The following is a 25,138-nucleotide window of genomic DNA, read 5'->3' on the forward strand; positions in this document are numbered from 1 at the left end:
TAATCGATTTGTGAGACAATCTGAACAGCCGTCTTACGTTGTTTTCAGATGACGCTGTCGTTTATCGACTAGTAACGTCATCAGAATATCAAAACAAATTGCATGAGATGTAGAAAATATATCTGTATGTCGCGAAAATTGGCAAATGGCCCTAAATAACGAAACGTATGAGGTCATCCACATGAGTGCTAAAAAGAATCCGTTAAACCTCGGTTACACGATAAATCTGTCAAATCAAAAGACAGAAAATTTAACTAAATACCTAGGAATCACAATTACAAACAATCTAAATTGGAAGGAAAACATTGAAAATGTTGTGGGGAAGACTGCGTTTTATTGGCAGGACACTTAGAAAATGTAACAGATGTACTAAGGAGACTGCCAACATTACGTTTGTCCGTCCTCTTCTAGAATGCTGCTGCGCGATATGGGTCCTTACCGGATAGGAGTGACGGAGTTCATCGAGAAAGTTCCAAGAAGAGAGAATGTCACTGACGTGATACAGAATTTGAGATGGACTTCATTAAAACAAAGGCGTGTTTCATGCTGAGGAATCATTTCACAAAATTCTAGTCACCACCTTTCTGTTCCGAATGCGAAAATATTTTGTTGACGCAGGCCTGCAGAGGGTGTAACTATCACCATGGTAAAATAAGGGAAATCAGAGTTGGTACGGAAGCAAAAAGGTATTCGTACTTCCCGCACGCTATACTAGATTGAGATAATAGAGAATTGTGAAGGTGGTTCGATGAACCCTCTGCCAGACACTTAAATGTGATTTGCAAAATATCCATGTAGATATAGATGTACACAGAAAATTGTGAACACTATTATCTCAATGGAAACAATCTTTGAACTGAGTAGCTCTCCATTCATGGAAACTACGTGGATTATTTGAGAATTTACGCTCACTAAATAATTTTGTATTTTAGAACTCCACAAAATGTATTAAATTCTGTTAAGGAAAATAACTGCTCTTCGGTTCAGTAAAGCAGGATACTCGGATTCATCGTAGCATTTAGGACTTGACTCTATCTATGTCAATGACTAAGGATTAAATACGGTGACTCAACAGAAGTGTACAGAACACAAAATTGTTATTGAAAATGGAACCATGTATCTAGTCCATGCAGTTACTCAACTGCTAATGTGAGATGAAGATGGTGGCAGCATCGATCTCCTGAGCTATTCAAAAAAGTGCAGCAAAAAGTATCTATGGCTCTTCCTGTGTGACCAGCTCTGAAAATTCTCCTCTTCGCGTCGGATTTTCATAGCACAGAGCTAACCAAAGTATGCCATGAATAATAAGCCGCATTACGTCCACATCTGATGTTATATCACATTATCCTGCAGTAGTTCTCGCCTCTGTCGGTTCACAAGGTGCGCATCCTTTGCCTGCTAGCCACCGACTGACTCATGCCACACAGGAGCCTCGCAGTTCGACCGCCAATCCACCTTTCCTGTTCCTGCCCAATCAGTTCCGTTGCTGAGGGACCTCCATCCAAGTTTTACATGACTGCAAACCTACTTTCCTTTTGCATGAACCAATATTACAATTAAATATTTAGCTATTTACATTCTTTTACAGCGCATTACTTCTCACATTACGTCCACAGATTAATTAAAATGATATAAATTATCATAAACAAAGAATAAAACACTTTACATCAAAGACCATAGTTATATAGAAGTCATATTAAGTAAAAACAGACAAAGGAATTACATAAGATCGTTATAGATAATATCGATACTTGTGTTGCAGAGTGTCTGCATTTAATTGAGTAGTTCCGTGGAAAGGGGATGGGATGAATCGATGGTAATGAGAGACATAGCTTCTTGAAAGTGTCATGACTACCTCATCGTGCTGCTCATAAAATTCTCTATTTCACAACCACTTTCGGTCGACAAACAATCACCATTTTCTTGAATGCATTTATGGCGACATATTAGGCGAATGTAAAGTGACATCAAACAATAACGTCCTAAATTTTTAACTGTTTTCAACGATTTGAGAACTGTGACGATGTAGTGGTTCCATTACTTGGCGTCAATGATTTGTACTTGCTCTGTAAATAAAACCACCTTTTCTTGCTGCAACTTAATTTATTCTTCCCAGACGTGCTCCGCCTTTTTCTTATCCTAAGGCATCTTCAGTGGGATCTGTAACGATACAGTTTCGGTATTTTTAGATTATCTAAAAGTAACAAACCTCTTTCGTTATAGATCCAACTGAAGATGCCTTAGAGCAAGAAAAAGGCGAAACGCATCCCGAAAGAATAATTTAAGTTGCAGCAAGAAACTGCGGTTTTATTTACAGAACAAGTATTTCTGCGATTTCTGCGGAGGATGGCCACGCAAACAAACTTGTCAATGATTTTTATTCGTCTGATATGATGCTGTAAATGCTTTGAAGCCCTGATGATGGTTTGTCGAACGAAACTGGTTTTAAAATAAAAAAAAATAAAAAATCAGCAGCTTGAGGCAGTAATCAAGACATTTTTCAAATGTCAACGATCTGTGGGACACCAATTGAGACGTAGCGCCTTACATGGCGCGATTGAGACCGGCATAACAGTGGTGAACAGGCGTGCAGTACGAGTCACGAGCAGGACAAGTGGCATCGGATGCCGTGGTATATGTACTTTCTATGCGATCTCGTAGATGTCACTAGCTGACGGACACTGAACTGCAGTCAGAATACTGTCATTTTTATTTGCAGCTCTGTTTGTTTATCTAATTGTGTATTAATTACCACGATAATTGCGCTCAGTTGTCAGAGTGAATGATAGTGTGAATGTGAAATAACGTTTTGTATAAAGTTTTTATTCTGTACTTTGAAGTAACTGGTCTCGTGAGGAATGCTCGAGAATGACGTGTGTGCAAGTCAATCGTACCGCGGAATTTGTTATAAACTATTCCGTCAGTTTATGGCACTGGCGAAATGAGATTATGATTTCGGTAAAGTAGCTTTGTTAACAGAAATTTAAAAATTTATATTTCTGGTTTTTCGAAATTTATTTATGTTAATTTACTGTTCTCATTCAGTGACAAATTTTGATTGGTTCTGTATATATGCGCGGATTTGAGACGCTTTGATCCTGCTTTCCCATTAGCTGTGATGTTTCTCTCTGCCAATCAGAAATTAGCATATTCGCCCGTATTTTGGGAAGTAGAGACTTATTTGGCGTGGAGAGATGACTAGAGTCGGGGCTTCGATCTCACAGTGAGCAGACCTGTCGATAGGTGCTCCCATGACAATTGTTAATATCGTGATGTTTCCTGTGCCGAAATGTTTGGGAAGTGCCGTAAAGTTTGGAAGAGAGTTCGATTTATTGCACAGTCTATAATTCGGATGTTTTGGTGACATTTTAAATAACTAAATTCCGCGTGGCGTGTTGCTTACTCTCGAACGTGAACATTTTGTTCCCTGAGAGTGATTATAGCAACATTTCAGAGAGCTATTATAAAAGAAACCATTGGGTTTTAAGCTTTCGTAGAAGGACAACTAATAATTACCATAAACTGAAAACGGTTATGAATGATGGGTGCGTGTGGGCTTTTCAGTCTTTGTACAGCCTAGATCAAGGCTTGGAAGTAACTTGTGTATGGAAGCTAGCCGTAATAGAGTGAAATTTCACGCACGTAAATACTTTCATGTAATTGTTATTAACCTCTCACCGACGGCCAAGGTCGCATATTTTTTCGTGTTTTTTTTTTTTTTTTTTTTTTTTTTAAGACAGCAAGTTTCAACAGTCTGTACTGTATCTTCAGGTCTTTTGTTGTAAAACATGTTCATTTTACGCTGACCTCAAGCACATGTTGTCAGGTGGATAAAAATAGCATGTTGTCCACATTGCATCCTGTGCGTGAGGTCAGCGTAAAATGAACGTCTTTTGCGACAAGGGATTTTAAGACCTAAAGTTTGAACTTTATTCGCTGTAACACCGCACCGCGCAGCCACACACCTCTTACAATACACAGTATGTTGAGATATAGGTTTGATGCCCAATGGCGGTGATGGGGAATTGGGGAATCCCTCGGAATGAGCTCTAGTAACATTGCAAAGAGAATACTTAAATGATCCTCACAGAATCATTAATATTGACCATTGTGACTTCAAACTTGTGTCAATAATGTTTAGCATTGATCTTTCAGTGAGCTATACAGCAGAGGAACTGCAAAGGCGATGATTTTGCAGGCACGTGTTCTTCCTGCTGGACGAGATGGCACAACGTCTTTTGAAGGTGCTGGAGGCTCCAGCAGAGCGGCTCCTGGAGCTGGACGTCTACGACCAGATGCACCGTTTCGTCATCGACACGGTGGGGACGTGCGCTTTCGGCGTGGAGTTCGAGTCCATGCTGAACTACGACTGCTTCGTCGTGAGGAAGACGAGGCGAATGGCCAGCGGCTCGCTCCTCAGAAGGCTCAGAAAGTACGGTACTGTGCACTCAACACTACAGCCTTCTGCGTATTACGTAGCACCTCACGAAAATCATCCCTAAATCATCCCTGCTTTACTATTTTATCACGATAATATTGTCATTTTGAAACCACAATCAAGTACTAATCTGAACGCAGCGTCGTCAGTTAAGCATAACTCTTAGCAATGAAAGCAGATTTATTACTGATCCCAATGTACGGCCAGGACAGAACTGAAGTCAGATACGGAAGGAGCTGTTGTTTATACCAACGCTTAATATTCCAGAAACATTAGAGATTTCGAGACTCTCGCGGAATTGACAAATACTACAGATCAAATACACTGCTGTACAAAACTTAAGGAGAAAGTAACTTTCAAATGATGCGTCACCGCCACGTAACATAGTTTAATGTGTTTGTGTTGCGTACCTAATGGTAAGGAGAGCTACCCTACAGAGTGGTGTGGCAACAGTCTTTGTAGGCAAATTGGAGAGGAGCAGAAATGATTAGTGAACTAGTTAGCACAACAAACAGAAGGTCTACTTAACGAAGATTCATTGCAAATAATTCCCCAAAAAACAGAGTGCTGAGTGCTGACACATTACCTGTGAATCCAGTACTGCTGGCAAATGATGGGTTATGCATGGGGATCTTATCAACCTGTACGGCATCAAAACAGCCTGAAGATGAAGAAATGAAGCGTCAAAACTGGTAGCGACTAAATAAAATAAAATCTTAAGGACGGCTGTGGGTGTTTTTATTTTTTGTCACGATTTTACAACAAAAAGGCTCCAAGTGCGAATGCACTGAGCGGCTGTCGCCGGCCGTCCTACACTGAAGCGCCAAAGAAACTGGTTTGTGGATGCGTATTTAATTGCAGAGATTTGTAAAAGGCAGAATACGGCAACGCCTATATAAGACAACAAGTGTCTGGCGCAGTTGTTAGGTCGGTTTCTGCTCCTACAGTGGCAAGTTATCAAGGTGTAAGTTACTTTGAACGTGGTGTTCCAGTCGGCGACTGCTTCTTTCACCTCCGTCACCTACCATCATGGTACTAAGCCCAGAAGATAGTCACATTCTGACCGGGACCGTTTACCTTTACAAATTAATATTTTATTACAGTCAAGACCGTTTTGAATACATTGCTAGTGAGTATAGTACTTTTGTAGATAATAAAAGGTTAACGCAGGGTAGATAAAGATAGAAGGCAGAATCAAATCAATACAATTACTTCAAAAAAGTGTGGGTTTGGCTTCGGAGAGTGGCCACTACCGTTTCTTGCTCTTCACTGAGAGTCGCACACCTGACTACCGAGAGGAGACGATGATTTGCTCTCTCCGCTACGTCTCTGCTCTCAGGAGTCCTAGTCCCTCAGGATTAACAGGAGAGCTTCTTGCAACGTACAGGATCACACGGCGAGATCCAGGCTTATCAGGAAGTTCCACTGCGCCAAAAAAGAAGGTGCCGGCAGTGCACTAGCTTCTGGGCATTCAAATAACGCTGCAAAAGGCCAAAGCCGACACGAGTTGTTTCAGGATGAGTTGCGCATAATTTCTGTTCGGTAGAATGAACGCAAGGTAGCGATAAATATATATTAATTTAATTTAAGCTAATTATAAGTAATGAAGGGAACATTTCTGCAATGTTTAGCTACAGTACTAATCGTTTGCAGCAATTGTGTAGATTAAGTACCAACGTGTAACGTGCAATGAAAGACGCACGTAATCTCAGTTTTAGGGAAGTCGAATGGTTGACTACGGCTTATTGGGACAGATCTGTGCGCTTACGAATGACAGCACGTACAGAACTATTTTTAGACCTTTTTGTGATTCTGGGATTCCCATCAGGCTGGATTAAAGGAAGATGTTTGTCAGCAGTTGATATGTGCTTTCGGGTATTCTGTCAACTTATTGTTTCCATTTTATGCAGAAAGTGGAAACAACAACAACACCACCACCACAAAACAACCTGAAGCGCACTGTAATCAGTTTTGCCAAGAAAAACTGAACGATCGCGTCTGTAAGCAGTGTTCTACATGTTCTAAATATTTAAAGAACGCCATTATTAACTATAAAAAAACTGCTACATTCATAGTTGTAACATACAACACAACACTAGACATTTCTGTTTTTAATGTCATGTACGTAAATACAGTCTACTGAATTTAATTTGGTAACTATCATTATGTTAAGAAATAACTTACGGGTTTGTCGTCTCATGTAACCTGTACTGTGTGATATGTCCTTATTATCATTTATGCTGCAGCTGTACGTTGTATCGTACGTTACAAAACAGACATGTATATTCAAACGTAGCACACGTTTCTACTTCTATATTTGCACAGGTAATCTCCAGTTCACAATATAGTGCCTGGTACATGATTCATTCAATCATCATTAGCCGGCCGCGGTGGCCGTGCGGTTCTGGCGCTGCAGTCCGGAACCGCGGGGCTGCTACGGTCGCAGGTTCGAATCCTGCCTCGGGCATGGGTGTGTGTGATGTCCTTAGGTTAGTTAGGTTTAAGTAGTTCTAAGTTCTAGGGGACTTATGACCTAAGATGTTGAGTCCTATAGTGCTCAGAGCCATTTTGAACCAATCATCATTAAGTTCTTTCAGTTTCGTTCCACTCTCGAACAGCGCGTGAGAGAAACGAGCACTTAAATCTTTCCATGCGGGCTCTGATTTCTGTCATTTTGTATAGATGATCATTTCTCCCTGTGCAGGTGGACACCAACTAAATGTTGATTGAAATTTCGTGAAATGGCCCGCCGCAACGAAAAATGCGTGTTTTAACGGCTGCCAACCAAGTTTGCGTATCATGTACGTGACACTCTCTCCCCTATTTCGCGACAGTAAAAAAAGTGCTTGTTTGGACTATTTCGATGTTCTCCGTCAATCCTATCTGATGTGAATTCCACACCTTGCAGCAATACTCCAGTCTCTATAGTAGATCTGTTGCATCTTCTAAGTGTTCTGTCAGTCAATCGCAGTCTTTGGTTACCTTTCCCCAAGACATCATCTGTGTGAACGTTCCAATTCAGTTATTCGTAATCATAATCTCTAATTATTTAGTTAAAATCGCTCGGTTGAGAGTTGTGTAATATTGTCTTGTAACCGAAATTTAGCGAATTTATTTTAGTACTCATGTGGGTAACCTCACACTTTTTGTTATTTAGGATTAGTTTCTTCTTTTCACACGATACTGCTATCCTGCTAAATCATTTTGCAGCTGGTTTTGATGTTCTGATGACTTAGACAGACGGCAAATGACAGCATCATCTCGAAACAATCCAAGAGAGCTCTCAGATTTTCTCCTAAATCGTTTACGTGGATTAGGAACAGCTTACAAACTGTGACCTATCTGGCAGAAACCACGAATCCAGTAGCACAACTAGGCTATACTCCGCGGGTCCGTAGTACGACTAGCAGTCGCTTGTGAGAAACGGCGTGAAAAGCCGCTTGGAAATCTGAAAATATCAATCTGAGATCGCATGCCGACAGCACTCATTACATCGCATGAATAAATGACTAGTTGTGTTTCAGAACGATATTTTCCGAGTTCCCTCCTTTAGTTTTTTTTTCTTTTAAACTAATAATCACCGGTAGGTGACACTGGTTTGTTATACAACCTATATAGAGACGCATGTGATAATACCTACATTTACCAATATCCATCCGTAACTTGACATCTTCGCACAGAGATGTAACATATGGGGGGCGTGCTGAAAAGTAATGCCCCCGAATTTTAATGTGATGACTCTTAATCTATTTGATTAAACAAATGTTATTAAACTGCCCTAGACTGCAGCCAAATTTAACAAAAAAGACCTAGAGGAAGACCACCAGACAGATGGGACAGAGATATAAGGAAGACAGTGGTGTTCAATTGGGAACGGAAAGCTCAGGATCGGAAGAGATGGAAGGTCTTACTGGGAAGCTTTGCTGAATCAAAGAGGCTACACCATTGAGTGATAGAACTGGCTGATGATAATGATGATGATTTAACTGTCTACATCCTTATTCTTCATGGCTACGTATTTCGAGACATGTGCCGCTAGAAGGCTCCGAATTGAAGGGTGTAACCAGGTTTTAAATTGTAAGACATTTCCAGGGGCAGATGTGGACTCTGACCACAATCTATTGCTTATGACCTGTAGATTAAAACTGAAGAAACTGCAAAAAGGTGGGAACTTGAGATGGGACCTGGATAAACTGAAAGAACCAGAGGTTGTACAGAGTTTCAGGGAGAGCATAAGGGAACAATTGACAGGAATGGGGGAAAGAAATACAGTATAAGAAGAATGGGTAGCTTTGAGGGATGCAGTAGTGAAGGCAGCAGAGGATCAAGTAGGTAAAAAGACAAGGGTTAGTAGACATCCTTGGGTAACAGAAGAAATATTGAATTTAATTGATGAAAGGAAAAAATATAAAAATGCAGTAAATGAAACAGGCAAAAAGGAATACAAACGTCTCAAAAATGAGATTGACAGGAAGTGCAAAATGGCTAAGCAGGAATGGCTAGAGGACAAATGTAAGGATGTAGAGGCTTATCTCACTAGGGGTAAGATAGATACTGCCTACAGGAAAATTAAAGAGACCTTTGGAGAGAAGAGAACCACTTGTATGAACATCAAGAGCTCAGATGGAAACCCAGTTCTAAGCAAAGAAGGGAAAGCAGAAAGGTGGAAGAAGTATATAGAGGGTCTATACAAGGGCGATGTACTTGACGACAATATTATGGAAATGGAAGAGGATGTAGATGAAGATGAAATGGGAGATACGATACTGCGTGAAGAGTTTGACAGAGCACTGAAAGACCTGAGTCGAAACAAGGCCCCCGGAGTAGACAACATGCCATTGGAACTACTGACGGCCTTGGGAGAGCCAGTCCTACCAAAACTCTACCATCTGGTGAGCAAGATGTATGAGACATGCGAAATACCCTCAGACTTCAAGAAGAATATAATAATTCCAATCCCAAAGAAAGCAGGTGTTGACAGATGTGAGAATTGCCGTACAGTCAGTTTAATAAGCCACAGCTGGAAAATACTAACAGGAATTCTTTACAGACGAATGGAAAAACTAGTAGAAGCCGACCTCGGGGAAGATCAGTTTGGATTCCGTAGAAATACTGGAATACGTGAGGCAATACTGACCTTACGACTTATCTTAGAAGAAAGATTGAGGAAAGGCAAACCTACATTTCTAGCATTTGTAGATTTAGAGAAAGCTTTTGACAATGTTGACTGGAATATACTGTCTTAAATTCTGAAGGTGGCAGGGGTAAAATACAGGGAGCGAAAGGCTATTTACAATTTGTACAGAAACCAGATGGCAGTTATAAGAGTCGAGGGACATGAAAGGGAAGCAGTGGTTGGGAAGGGAGTAAGACAGGGTTCTAACCTCTCCCCGATGTTATTCAATCTGTATATCGAGCAAGCAGCGAAGGAAACAAAAGAAAAATTCGGAGTAGGTATTAAAATCCATGGAGAAGAAATAAAAACTTTGAGGTTCGTCGATGACATTGGGACTTGGAAGAGCAGTTGAACGGAATGGATAGCGTCTTGAAAGGAGGATATAAGATGAACATCAACAAAAGCAAAACGAGGATAATGGAATGTAGTCGAATTAAGTCGGGTGATGTTGAGGGAATTAGATTAGGAAATGAGACACTTAAAGTAGTATAGAAGTTTTGCTATTTGTGGAGCAAAATAACTGATGATGGTCGAAGTAGAGAGGATATAAAATGTAGACTGGCAATGGCAAGGAAATCGTTTCTGAAGAAGAGAAATTTGTTAACATCGAGTATAGATTTAAGTGTCAGGAAGTCATTTCTGAAAGTATTTGTATGGAGTGTAGCCATGTATGGAAGTGAAACATGGACGATAAATAGTTTGGACAAGAAGAGAATAGAAGCTTTCGAAATGTGGTTTTACAGAAGAATGCTGAAGATTAGATGGGTAGATCACATAACTAATGAGGAAGTATTGAATAGGATTGGGGAGAAGAGAAGTTTGTGGCACAACTTGACCAGAAGAAGGGATCGGTTGGTAGGACATGTTCTGAGGCATCAAGGAATCACCAATTTAGTATTGGAGGGCAGCGTGGAGGGTAAAAATCGTGGAAGGAGACCAAGAGATGAATACGCTAAGCAGATTCAGAAGGATGTAGGTTGCAGTAGGTACTGGGAGATGAAAAAGCTTGCACAGGATAGAGTAGCATGGAGAGCTGCATCAAACCAGTCTCTGGACTGAAGACCACAACAACAACATGACTGTGTGTAACGTCACTCTGCAGGCGCGTAAGAAACAGCGTGCTTTAATCGAGTTTAGAATTCGACGAGTTCGTCCACACATGGAACATCCCCTGCTTCAGTATGACAATTCCAGACTTCAAATGTGTGCTGCGACGTCTTCAACAATCCGCCACCTTGTATTCACCATCATCGATGATCCTTCATACGATATCGACTTGGCCCTAACCGCTCTTCATACGTTTCCAAAACTTAAAGAACACCTTTGAGGATTTCAGTTTGACAGTGATGAAGCCTTGGCTCCATCAACAAAGTCGAACATTCTACAGTTGCGGCACCAACAAACTGGTTTCTCGTTGGAAGAAATGTGTCGTCACCAGGGTGTCTATGTTGAGATATAAATAATATGTAGTCATGAAGAATAAAGATGGAGAATGTTAATAATGTTGGTTTTATTTAAAAAGGTATAAGGGCATCCACGTAAAAGAATACGGAGACATTAGTTTTCAGCACGTCCGATCTTTGGATGACTTTGATTGTATGATCCGTTATACAGATGTCATTGGTATTGGCGAATGACTATTACTGGACTCGTTGTGTAGACAAACATCAGCTAATCCAACCGTAACAAGACTCACACATGTATGTTGCTGGAACGTCGTTTGCGGCTCGTAACGGTACAGCAGAAGTATATAAATAATGTAGTATGAAATTTATGTTAATGGTTTTATATTCACAGCAGTATTTTAAACACGATTTTTGAGTACAAGCAACAGTTCTGTAAGGGTTTGTCGTTAACACCCATTCAGTGACCGCGGCAGTGGACTGATTGCATTCGATCTGGTTTTTATACTGGTTCATGGACTTACTCGTTACGAGTACTGCAGCCATGTGATGCCACAATTTCTGACCTCGAGTTGTGCTATGCCGAGTCGTTTGGGGTTACGTCGTACTACAAGAACGTGAAAGTGTGCTTCTGTCCAGATGAAGGCACTGATAATAATACCAGGGAAGATCTTTCCTAGAAGAATGGAGCCGACCAGAAGAAGGAGCCCAGAGGTAGCCAAGAAAATAGTGGGTGCCTTTAAAATCTACAGGGTGGTCCAAAGCGTAGAACCACCTTTCCAAACCAAAGGAAAATTTGGATAAGCAGAAATTTAAAGTGAAATAGTGTGAGATTTGGGGAGGGGAGGAGAAGCCTTGAGGACATGTTACCAACATGGTGGCCATTTTGAAAGCCGCCATTTTGGGGCAAATCTTTATTACTAGATAAGATGAGAGTCATCTGACATGTAGAACATGTAGAGTATTACACGAGAAAAGCAATGGTGTCTTCCTTTGAGCATTTTATTGATTCTCGAGCTGTCAGTTACAGGGGATGAACGCTGAGTATGGGGAAGTGGGATAACATGCACTATTCCAATCAGTCAGGTGCTACTCCACGTGATAGAGTCAGCCTCCAGCAATACCAATGTAAAACTACGTGCAACGGTGACCTGAGTTTAACTAATATTTTTGGCCATAGTGCTCTAATGAAATAGATTCTTCACTACTTCAACTCTCTCTCACATAAATATGTTTCTAATTTCTACGAAACTGAAGATGTTGAGTGTGATTACAGCCTTTTACTATCATAAAGACCCAAGAGTGAAATACGAGAGCCAAAATAATAACATATAATTAGAAAAAGATATGTAAATTGCTGCAGTGCAATTGTCAGAGTCGAGAATGGTTCAGTCCTACACCACGGATCATGCTTGGAATGCGGATCACGCAATGTAATTCACTGGACTGACAGAGATCGTGAACGGCAAACTGGACGCTAACGCGCCATACGTATGTCGCACTATCACTCGTGCTGTCTACAGGGGCGAACACCTAACGTAGCGAGCGATTCACCTCGAATATCCCTATCAAGCCGGAGCAGCGTAGAGCCTACCACGCACCGTCTGGAGTCTGCAATGCAGTGAACACTGTTCCACAGTAGTGATTCGACCGACGTACCCCAGTGTTTGCTGCTCTATGTCGGACCCAGAGCTTCGTCTCCAAACCGGATACTAAATTGTAATGCTTCGCAAACCAAGCCTCTGGGTCAGAAAATTCGCTCATATTTACCTCACGACAACACAAACCGTAATGCCTTTCACCTAACCCCGAGTGTCTGGTCGGCCTTGCGGCTGCCACACAGCACTTGGAATTCCGACAGACTGATTACGACTCTTCACTGGTAGCCCCATCGCTATCCTCGTACTCTCCTCACGACCCAAAACCATCTCTGCGTCAGTCTTATCTGACCTGTCGATGGGACATCAGCGAACATATACGCTGAAGCGCCAAAGAAGCTGGTATAGGTATGGGTATTCACGGAGATAACATAAACAGGCAGAAAGCGGCACTGCGGTCAGCAACGCCTGTATAACACAACAGGTGTCTGACGCAGTTGTGAGATCGTTTACTGCTGCGACAATAGCAGGTTGTCAAGATTTAAGTGAGTTTGAACGTGGTATTATAGTCAGAGCACGAGCGATGGGTCACAGAATCTGCGAGGTAGCGATGAAGTGGAGATTCTCCCGTACGACCATTTCACGAGTGTACCGAGAATATCGCTGTGGCCGGGAAAAGATCCTGCAAGAACGGGACCAACGACGACTGAAGAGAATCGTTCAACGTGACAGAAGAGCAACCTTCCGCAAATTTCCTCAGATTTCAATGCTGGGCCATCAACAAGTGTCAGCGCGCGAACCATTCAACGAAACATCATCAATATGGGCTTTCGGAACCGAAGGCCCACTCGTGTACCGTTGATGACTGCACGACACAAAGCTTTGCGCCTCGCCTGGGCCCGTCAAAACCGACATTGGACTTTTGAAGACTGGGAAGATGTTGCTCGTTCGGACGTGTCTCGTTTCAAATTGTACCGAGCGCTTGGGCGTTTACGGGTATGAAGACAACCTTATGAATCCATGGGCCCTGCATGTTTCAAGCTGGTGGATGCTCCGTAATGGTGTAAGACGTGTGCAGTTGGAGTAATAATAACCCCTGCTACGTCTAAATACACCTCTGACAGGTGACACGTAAGCATCTTGTCTGATCATCTGCATTCTTTCACGTCCATTGTGCATTCCGACGAACTTGGGCAATTCCAGTAGGACAATGCGACACCCCACACGTCCTGAATTGCTTTAGAGTGGCTGCAGGAACTCACTTCCACTACCCACGAAACTCCCCAGACTTGAACATTATTGAGCATATCTGGGATGGCTTGCAAGGTGTTGTTCAGAAGCGATTTCCACCTCCTGGTACTGCAGGATTCATGGTGTGAGTTAGCTCCAGTACTGCTTCAGACATTAGTCGAGTTCATTTCACGTCGTGTTGCGGCACTTCTACGCGTTCTCTGCGGCCGTACACGATATTAGTCGAGTTTACCAGTTTCTTTGGCTCTTCAATGCAGATAACAAGTGTTTGGGCACCTTCAGCTGAGGGCAGGTCCAGCTTTAAAGCGTCCGACGCCTGTCGCAGGACGCTGGTTCTGGCGGTACCCGACGCGGCCAGGGCGATGGGCGTCCGCTTCCTGCGCTCCGGCGACGCCGACGTCTTCCGCTGGCTGACGGCAGAGATCGTGGCGCACCGCCGCCGCCACAACGTACGGCGCAACGACCTCATGCAGCTGCTGATGGCGCTCGCCGCCAAGGAGGACGCCGGGGACTCCCCACAGTCTGGTCAGTAGCAGCAGCGGCCCGCCTCTGTACACTGCTAACGCCCAGAGTCACAGCCGACGTAGGTAATCGCTCTGGAATGGAAAGTATGCGTACGGGACACAATTTCATAAAGAACTAGCTGAGTACCTGGCGTTACAGAGGTACGTGTTTATTCCGCTTCTAGTAGTCCATCTTCTCTTTCCCCACTCCCTCCATTCATCTGCTCCTCCCTCCTCTCTCTTTACAGTCTAGTGAATTAATTCATCACCTAGTGAATTAAGTCATCAGTCATCATCAGAGTGGAAAGAAATTACATCTGGTGTCCCACAAGGATCCATCTTACGGCCATTACATTAATGATCTCTCATCAGTCAGGTGGCAGGGATAAAATACAGGGAGCGAAAGGCTATTTACAATTTGCACAGAAACCAGATGGCAGTTATAAGAGTCGAGGGGCATGAAAGGGAAGCAGTGGTGGGGAAAGGAGTGAGACAGGGTTGTAGCCTCTCCCCGATGTTATTCAATCTGTATATTGAGCAAGCAGTAAGGGAAACAAAAGAAAAACTCGGAGTAGGTATTAAAATCCATGGAGAAGAAATAAAAACTTTGAGGTTCGCCGATGACATTGTAATTCTGTCAGAGACAGCAACGGACTTGGAAGAGCAGTTGAACGGAATGGACAGTGTCTTGAAAGGAGGGTATAAGATGAACATCAACGGAAGCAAAACGAGGATAATGGAATGTAGTCGAATTAAGTCGTGTGATGCTGAGGGAATTAGATTAGGAAATGAGACACCTAAAGTAGTAAAGGAGTTTAGCTGTTTGGGGAGCAAGATAACTGATGATGCTCGAAGTAGAGAGAATATAAAATGTAGACTGGCAATGGCAAGGAAAGCGCTTCTGAAGAAGACAAATTTGTTAACATCGAGTATAGATTTAAGTGTCAGGAAGTCGTTTCTGAAAGTATTTGTATGGAGTGTAGCCATGTATGGAAGTGAAACATGGACGATAACTAGTTTGGACAAGAAGAGAATAGAAGCTTTCGAAATGTGGTGCTACAGAAGAATGCTGAAGACTAGATGAGTAGATCATATAACTATTGAGGAGGTATTGAATAGGATTGGGGAGAAGAGGACTTTGTGGCACAACTTGACTAGAAGAAGAGATCGGTTGGTAGGGTATGTTCTGAGGCATCAAGGGATTACAAATTTAGCATTGGAGGGCAGCGTGGAGGGTAAAAATTGTAGAGGGAGACCAAGAGATGAATACACTAAGCAGATTCAGAAGGATGTAGGTTGCAGTAAGTACTGGGAGATGAAGAAGCTTGCACAGGATGGAGAGCTGCATCAAACCAGTCTCATGACTGAAGACCACAACAGCAACGACGTCAGTTACACTGCCAGAAGCAGAGTTCGTTTTCTTTGCAGATGACACAAGTATTGCAATAAATAGTATGTCAAGTGTAGTTCTAGAAAGATCTGCTAGTGACATTAATAAATGGTTTAAAGCCAACTCAGTGATATTAAACTTCGAAAAGACTCACTATATGCAATTGTGAACCTGTAAGAGGTTTCCACCCAGCATATCCATAAAGCATGAAGAAGAGCAGATAGAAGAGGTTGACAGTTTAAATTCCTGGGATTACAACCTGATAATAAATTCAGTTGGGAGGAGCACACCACAGAATTGCAGAAACGCCTTAACAAATCTGTATTTGCAATTCGAGTGTTAGCTGACATAGGCGACGTAAAAATGAAAAAGCTTGCATACTTTGCCTACTTTCATTCCACAATGTCATATGGTATAATATTTTGGGGTAACTCTTCAAGTCAAACAAAAGTTTTCAGCGTCCAAAAGCGCGTAATACGTATTATTTGTGGAGTAAACTCACGTACGTCCTCTAAAGACCTGGGTATACTAACTACTTCCTCTCAGTATATTTACTCCTTAATGAAATTTGTCCTAAATAATATCTCTTTTTCCAACAAACAGCTCAGTTCATACATACAATACCAGGGACAAAAATGATCTGCACTAGGACTTAAAAGCACTTACTTTAGTTCAAAAAGGGGTCCACTACTCAGGAACACTCATCTTCAATAATTTGCCAGCAAACATAAAAAATGTAGTTACAAATAAAGATCAGTTTAAAAGAAGCCAACTTCTTATACTCCATTGACCAATTTTTTAATAGAAACAAATGATGTATTGTATATATTCATACTATTAGTATTGCTATTTCAGCTTAAAAAGAAAATATTGACATGTTCCACATCCACGAGGATCTATGGAACGAAAAACTAATCTAATCTATCTCCTCATCCCCTACCTGTCCCCTACCTCTCCTGCACGTTTCTCTATCCATTTCATCCTTCCCCTCTCTCGGGGCATGTCCTCATCCCTCCGCTCCGTCCATCGGCTCCTTTCCTTTTGGGGCCCATCTCCTCTCTCCGTACATGTTCTCCTCTCTATATCTTCCTCCCATCGATCTCATTTACATCCACCCCACCCCCCTTCCCAATTCAATAAGAGGTTGCTGATATCTACCCTACCAGTATATCGTTGCAAATAGCTCGGTTGAAATCGATCGATGGTCTTCTTAGGCGTCTTTTATCAGCTGATTTGTCCTCATATGCACATGTCCCATATATTCTACCTCATAACACACATACACTACTGGCCATTAAAATTGCTACACCACGAAGATCACGTGCCACAGACGCGAAATTTAACCGACAGGAAGAAGATGCTGTGATATGCAAATGATTAGCTTTTCAGAGCATTCTCACAAGGTTGGCGCCGTGGCGAAACCTACAACGTGCTGACATGAGGAGAGTTTCCAACCGATTTCTCATACACAAACAGCAGTTGACCGGCGTTGCCTGGTGAAACGTTGTTGTGATGCCTCGTATAAGGAGGAGAAATGCGTACCATCACGTTTACGACTTTGATAAAGGTCGGACTGTAGCCTATCGCAGTTGTGGTTTATCGTATGGCGACATTGCTGCTCGCGTTGGTCGAGATCCAATGACCGTTATCAGAATATGGAATCGGTGGGTTCAGGAGGGTAATACGGAATGCCGTGCTGGATCCCAACGGCCTCGTATCACTAGCAGTCAAGATGAGAGGCATCTTATCAGCATGGCTGTAACGGATCTTGCAGCCACGTCTCGATCCCTGAGACAACAGATGGGGACGTTTGCAAGACAACAACCGTCTGCACGAACAGTCTGATGACGTTTGCAGCAGCATGGATTATCAGCTCGGAGATCATAGCTACGGTTACCCTTGACGCAGCATCACAGACAGGAGCGCCTGCGATGGTGTACTCAACGACGAACCTGGGTGCACGAATGGCAAAACGTAATTTTTTTCGGATGAATCCGGGTTCTGTTTACAGCATCATGATAGTCGCATCTGTGTTTGGCGAAATCGCGGTGAACGCACATTGGAAGCGTGTATTCGTCATCGCCATACTGGCGTATCACCCGGCATGATGGTATGGGGTGCCATTGGTGACACGTTTCGGTCACTTCTTGTTCACATTGACGGCACTTTGAACAGTGGACGTTACATTTCAGATGTGTTACGACCCGTGGCTCTACCCTTCATTTGAACCCTACGAAACCCTACATTTCAGCAGGATAATGCACGACCGCATCTTTCAGCACCTGTACGGGCCTTCCTGGATAAGGAAAATGTTCGACCGCTGCCCTGGCCAGCACATTCTCCAGATCTCTCACCAATTGAAAACGTCTGGTCAATGGTGGCCCAGCAACTAGCTCGTCACAATACGCTTGTCACTACTCTTGATAAACTGTGGTATCGTGTTGAAGCTGCATGGGCAGCTGTACCTGTACACGCCTTCCAAGCTGTGTTTGACTCAATGCCGAGGGGTATCAAGCCATCCCAGCTCCGTTTGCCCAGGCGTATCAAAGCCGTTATTACGGCCAGAGGTGGTTGTTCTGGGTACTGATTTCTCAGGATCTATGCACCCAAATTGCGTGAAAATGTAATCACATGTCAGTTCTAGTATAATATATTTGTCCAATGAATACCCGTTTATCATCTGCATTTCTTCTTGGTGTAGCAATTTTAATGGCCAGTAGTGCATTTTACACATGCTTAACATATTTCTCACACATTTGTACACGTACTTCACCTGTATCTCTAGCGATTTTCGCCCTGTACTTTCATTTTCACGCAGCTCAAACGTTATCACGTGATATTTCCTGCAATGCAATGATATTTCGTGGAATCATAATTCTGTAGGTATATTCACTGCTATATGTGAGTACTGTATGCAAGATGTGTTGCCAATATTATTAGTTGTAAAGAAATAGTAACTGGCTGATGCGACAGTTTTACTACGTGAACAGCGAAAATGTAGTAAGCTATAAACTGTTCTCCTGTCAACATCTTGCGGAGAAGGCCAGCGACAAAAGCTTTCGTAATTGTTTGAGTTCATGTATTAAGATATTTGCAAATCACTGACTGCTTTTATTACCAAATACTGGGTTAATATGGCTTGGAATTTCGCCCGTTATAGTCTAACTTCTTTTTCACCCCTACCCCCACCCCTTTAGCTCGTTCGTACTCCCACAGTGATTATTTCCAGACAGTAAGCGACGTGTGTACCAAATTCCTTTTAAATTGTTCTCTTGTTTAGGAGGAGATGTGGAACCTACATACATACATAGGATCACATGTTATAGTATCTACGCTTTCCTTAGGATAAAATGCAGTCGCGTGCCTTGTTTCTCATATGTTTCTTGTCATCAGCCTTCCGATCGGTATGCTGCAATGATCCACTATTTCATCTCGTGTGAGTATCTTCATCTCACAGTCGGACATACGCCCAACATTCTCAACTGTTCGTTACATTCAGGATGAATCGCCTGAAACTTTTACCACAAATATTGTGGACATCGAAAGCATTATTCATATGCAGTTTTCACAGGATGGATTGGTAGTCAGGGGCTCGTATTGACTAGCAAGCTGCAGTTCACTCAAGGAACACCTAAGTACACTGTAAGCAAACATAACAACATTGTACCTAGCAACTACGCAGGGTGAACCGCACAAACAAGTGTCTATGTGGAAACTTTTCAAAATACAAAGTCTCGTAAACGACTCGCGATAGAATCCTGCACCAGACACCACTGACAGTCTGACTTACTCTACTTTCAGTTTGTTAGTTTAAATAGGCATTGTTCCATTTAAAAAGTCTATGTTTGAACAAAAGTTACACTTCCTAAGTATTATTATAATCTGTTTATGGGCCAACAATACGAGATCCTGACTGCCAATCGATTCTGTGAAAACCGCACATCAGTAGCACTTTCCAATTCAGCAATATTTACCGTGCAAGTTTTAGCGATTTCACCGTATATAATCTAATCATTTTCTTTGCTCTCAATTTTCTTTGTGCGATTCCCCTTAGTACCAAGGAAGCTATTCCGTCCTTCCGTAGCACATATTCTACCGTTATGTCTGCTCCTCTAGTTTTCTTCAGATATTTATATCCTTGTCTATTCTGTACAGAACCTAAAGTAACTGTTCGATAACTGCATCTGGATACGTATTCCGTATGACACCACACGGCACATGGCGCAAGATATCTAGTCCACTGCTAGTCATTGTCTTCCCGTTTCCACTAGCAAATGGAGCGAGGGAGAAAAGTCCGTCTATAGGCAACCGTATGAGCATCAGTTTCTTGTATCTTGTCTTCGTGGTCCTTACGCTAAATGCACGTTGGCAATAGAAGAACCGTTCTGCAGTCAGACGCAAATACCGAAAGTATTTTTCTAAAACAATATGTCTTCCCTCCATAGATTCCTATTTGAGCTCACGAAGCTTTTCTGTAATACCCGTTAAAATATCTGGCAGCACACCTCTGAGCAGCTTCGATCCTACCTAGCAGGGATCCTAAACATTCTAGCAGTATTCAAGAACAGGTCGTACCAGCGTTCCGTACGCAGTCTCCTGTATAGGTCAGATACATTTCCATGAAGATCTACCAATGAACTGAATTCTGTCATTCGCCTTCCCTACTACCACCCTTACAATCTCGTTTCATTTCACATCGCCTTGCCAGAGTCTTTCTGTGACATCATGCGTAAAAAGCTTAAGTTTTCAGATAGAGATGGTAACTGAGCTAGGCTAACAAAGCTCTCTTCACGTGTGCTCGTCTGAGTCTGCTGTCCACGCTTCATCAGTCGTGCGGTGATGTCCTTATACCACGTGATTCGTTGCCCTACAGCAATGTTTCGTTTCTCAGTTTACCCTCATAAGAGGACGGCGCCTACTCGTCACCATCCATTTCGTCCAATTTTATGATATATGTGGGGTTTGGCCAGAAATGAAACTGACTGAAGTGAGAGCTCTGGATGGCCAACTGTTTGGAAAAGAATAACATTTTTATGACGCTGGTCGGCAGAGACACGAGCCACTGATTTTAGCGCAGTTTCCTGGCGGCGGTTGGCGGAAAGAGTACAGTATGGCAATCCCAGGATAGTGGCATCGAGTTCCTCTGTGGACACTTTTCCTTTTATTTTCAGTATTTACGTTACACTGCAAATTGACCGAAATACTGATCAATATATTGTTTTCATTAGTATTTTTAAAACAGGTACGAAAATACAAAGGAAACTGTGAGATTGTTCATTAACTTTCAAGACAAAAAATGGTTCAAATGGCTCTGAGCACTATGGGACTTAACTTCTAAGGTAATCAGTCCCCTAGAACTTAGAACTACTTAAACCTAGCTAACCTAAGGACATCACACACGTCTATGCCCGAGGTAATATTCGAACCTGCGACCGTAGCGGTCGCACGGTTCCAGAATGTAGCGCCTAGAACCGCTCGACCACCCCGGCCGGCCTTTCAAGACACGTATTATAAAGCGTACATGGGGACTTAGCACATAAAATTAGATATCTTTATTATCTTACAGTTGATAATTTGCACGTGCTATTGTAATATTCATCGTAAAAACAGGAGATGTGGTAATTTTCTTGGCATCATGCGCACGTTACAAACACCGCATTCTTAGAGCTATATGGCTGTCTTTAAAATTTCTATACAGAAACAAGCTTCATCTACATCGATAAAAGATTCTGTCTAATCGCATAGTTTGGGAGCAAGCCACGCGCAGTGCATCATTTCGGAAAATATTGGTGAGGATAGCTGGTGGCGTAAAGTGAAATGCATTGTGATGCAGTCTGCCGGGATGTGGTTTATTCTTCTGTCTGGACGAAATAAGGGCAGTTTTGATACTTTTTGATCAAATTCATTAGATAACGATGGAAACAGACATCTCTGGGTTGTACTTGTGGTGCACATATGGGGGAAACCAATATTGCACGATGGCAGTCCTCCTACATCTGGAGAATCTCGTCGAACAGTTGTGAATATGTTTATCATTCCTCTTAGTCAATTAACAGAAGAAACTTTTTCTGCTGCACGTAGGGTTTCATCACATCAAATGCAGTAAATTAAGCATTCATTGGCAGTGTAAGTAACGTAAAAATGGAAAATGAAAGAAGTTTCACGCAGTGCCTGAATCCCACTACCCTCCCATCACTATTTCGTACTCTTCCTGCTGCTCCATCCACTGCATGGCGATCAGTCTGACATAAATGGCTCTTACCTCGCCCGACCTTCGCCGTAAGTGCCATCTGGAGCTCCCACTTTGTCACTTTCATTTCTGGCCGAGCCCTGCGTATACTATAAATGTGGACGAAATCAATGGTGACGAATAGGTGTTGACCCTGTAAATGTGTACAGGGTTTGGGAAAGGGGGGAGGCGGTTGTTACATATGAAACGTCCCCTTAGAAAAATTATAAAAGACTGTCCTTAAACTGACACACAATATTTTTACCGCAACGCAATCTGACTTTCAAAAATCCCTACAAAAGAATGGCCCTGACTAACAATAATCTATACCTTTCATGAATCACTTACCTCACAAAAATCTTCGTTACTCGAACTACTGCAGTACAGCGAGCGCCAATACTGCCAGCTTAATAGTGTTCAAAAGTCGTAATATATATATATGTTCATGACATCCAGTCTTACAAATTTACTCTCTCTGCTGGACACACGTCCAGACAATCCGCTCTCAAAACTCCGCCGTCTCACTCCCCACATCCACCACTGCTGGCGGCTCACCTCCAACTGCGCAACGCTACGCGCTGTTCATATCCAACTGCCCAACACTACAATAGCGACTATTCCAACAATGCCAACCAGCCACAGACTTAATACAGCACAGTCAGTGATTTTCATACAGAGCGCTACGTGGCGTTACCAACATAAAAACCTAAGCAGCCTACTTACACATATGCCCCGTGACGACAGGATGCAGGAGGTCGAGCGTTCAGGATTAGAGAGTGGGCATCCAGAGCTACCGTTCAATAACAAAAAAGGAAATTAGGTACAGTAAAGAGGTGTACAAGGGGCGCGCCTAGGGTCGGAAGTTACCAGGTTTAGGCCAGTCTAGGAGGTCGAACAATTAATTGAAGTGGGCAACGGAAGGGGAAGTGGTTCATGTTAACTTACGTTGGTGGCCGGTCGTGAAAAGGAGAGCGAGAGGATCTGCCTTCCAAGAAGACGTCTGTTCTGCTCGAGGTCTGGAGTACAAGAGAGAGAAACAATTGTGTTCTGCACCGCAGACCACTCCAGCGCCCACACACGTGATCGGTATTCCGCGCACGCTATTGGCTCAAGGCGTCTCTTGTCAGTAGTTTCAACTGGACAGAACTGCCTCGGTTTCTAAAGACAGGAAACTTGTGTCACGTAGGCACAGCGCAAGTTCCTCTGGGAGTAGACTTGTAAAAATTTGACTGGGCCTTTGCAATACATTTTTTTAAACCAATTCACTAAAATATTCCTTGACTGCCTGCACCATGTACACCCCTTACCAGACCAACGGATTGTTCACTCTATTGAAAAGCGGCACTTATGAATCACTTTCACTGGGAAAGGCTATGTCGTCGGTGAACTGTAACATGTGATACCTGCTTAGCTTGAATTCTAATTACACTTCTCAACCTTCTTTTTATTTCCATGAGTTTCTTTTTTACATGTAGGTTGAATAGAACTCGACAATAACTGCTGTCTTAACTACTCCTGGTGTGAGTAGTTTTCTCTCGGTCCTCTGTTCTTACTGTTGTCCGTTGGTTTCGTATATATTGTGGTTACTTACAGAAAATCGTGTAAAATGCTACTGGGTAGAAGTCCATCATCCGAAATGCGTTCTGAGTAAGTACAAACATTTGGAATATACGGGGCTCCGCAACTCCCATGTACTTTATGTGTGACAGATTCCAAACCAACACCTTTAATTCGCTTATAACTTTTGTTTATTGTTTGACTGATGTTCGAGCCCACTCCATCATCGAAAGTCTTATCCTGGCATCAATGAATCCAGTAGCATTATGCGTACCACACAGCAGCTGCGTTCCTTCTTCGTGTTTTCATGAAGTTGGCATCCATTGTATACCTGTGTCCGCAGCGATTGTTGAATATTCAAACTGAAGAAATTACAGCAGTCAGTCGCAAAATATGTAATTTATTTTAGATCTAGATTTAGGCTATATCAATTTAAGACATAAAGTCGGAAAATGAGTCCGTGGTGATGTTTTTGGCACTTTATTTTAGAGGTCTATCTTGATCACATTTTTCTTTTTTTTTTTTATCACTGTGACCGGTTTCGGTCACTGCCATCTTCAAATCATAAAATGTTCTCATGTAGTATCAACGTCAAGCCCGCCCGGTTAGCCGATCGGTCTAACGCACGGCCTTCCGGAGTGGGAAGGAGCACTTGGTCCCTGGCACGCGTCCGCCCGGCGGACTTGTGTCGAGATCCGGTGAACCAACCAGTCTGTGGATGGTTTTTAGGCGGTTTTCCATCTGCCTCGGCGAATGCAGGCTGGTTCCCCTTATGCCGTCTCAGCTACACCATGTCGGCAATTGCTGCTCAAACAAGTTTTCCACGTTAGCGTACACCATCATTACTCTAACTCTCAAACATAGAGGTTACACGCGTCTGGTGTACCCACTGGGGTTTAACAATGTGTATAAAATAAGGGAACACAAGGAAACACTTCTTAAAGTTATAAAAAAAACCACCTTGAAGTGTAACCTAATGTACCTTATTTTAAAATCACTTAAAACAATACATTTTGCATTTTTTACTATTTTTCAAAGAAAGTCTTGCATATTTCCCGTTCCGCCCCACCCACGGGGCAGAATGGCATAAGGTTATTTTTTCTTAAATTATTGCATAATCATTGAATTTGAATTATGAATATCGTATTAAACTATGACAAAATGTTGTATAAAAGGCAATTCAGACTAAGGAATGTGTAATTTAAACAGTTGAAAAGTCATTCTTCAAAATACGAGAATATTTTAATGTCATTCTGAAAAATGTACAATGCTTAATAACCACCAAACCAGTAACTACTAGTCCTTTCGACGATAGTCACAAATAAGTATTTCCTCTTCATCTTCACTGTCTATGCCAGCACATGAATTGTGTGCCCACCTGAAACACCTCTGTCATGCGACCCAGCCCTCATTAGAAACGGAGTAGAAGTCCCCACGGTAGAGACACTCAGCATCCTTTCTCTCTCTCTGATTCTCTCTTCATCTGATTCTCCATCATCAGTGTAGGATACCTCGTAATAAATCCTTTAACCCAGTCTTATCCGGCTAGACAAGTTTGTTTGTCAAATTTGTGTGGTAAGCCATTTCTTTCGG

At 42.4% G+C, this 25,138-nt stretch overlaps 1 protein-coding gene across 1 annotated transcript in view; it reads left to right on the forward strand.

Moving 5' to 3' along the window:
• LOC126412589 (uncharacterized) overlaps positions 1 to 25,138 on the forward strand; it is a 236,615-nt gene that overhangs the window by 47,033 nt on the left and 164,444 nt on the right. Inside the window, exons 3-4 of the mRNA XM_050082250.1 lie at positions 4,199 to 4,432; positions 14,192 to 14,391. Coding sequence (XP_049938207.1) covers positions 4,199 to 4,432; positions 14,192 to 14,391 — 434 coding nt within the window. The remainder of the gene's footprint in view (positions 1 to 4,198; positions 4,433 to 14,191; positions 14,392 to 25,138) is intronic.

This window comes from Schistocerca serialis, chromosome 7 (assembly GCF_023864345.2).
Source record: "Schistocerca serialis cubense isolate TAMUIC-IGC-003099 chromosome 7, iqSchSeri2.2, whole genome shotgun sequence".
Lineage (NCBI taxonomy): Eukaryota > Metazoa > Arthropoda > Insecta > Orthoptera > Acrididae > Schistocerca > Schistocerca serialis.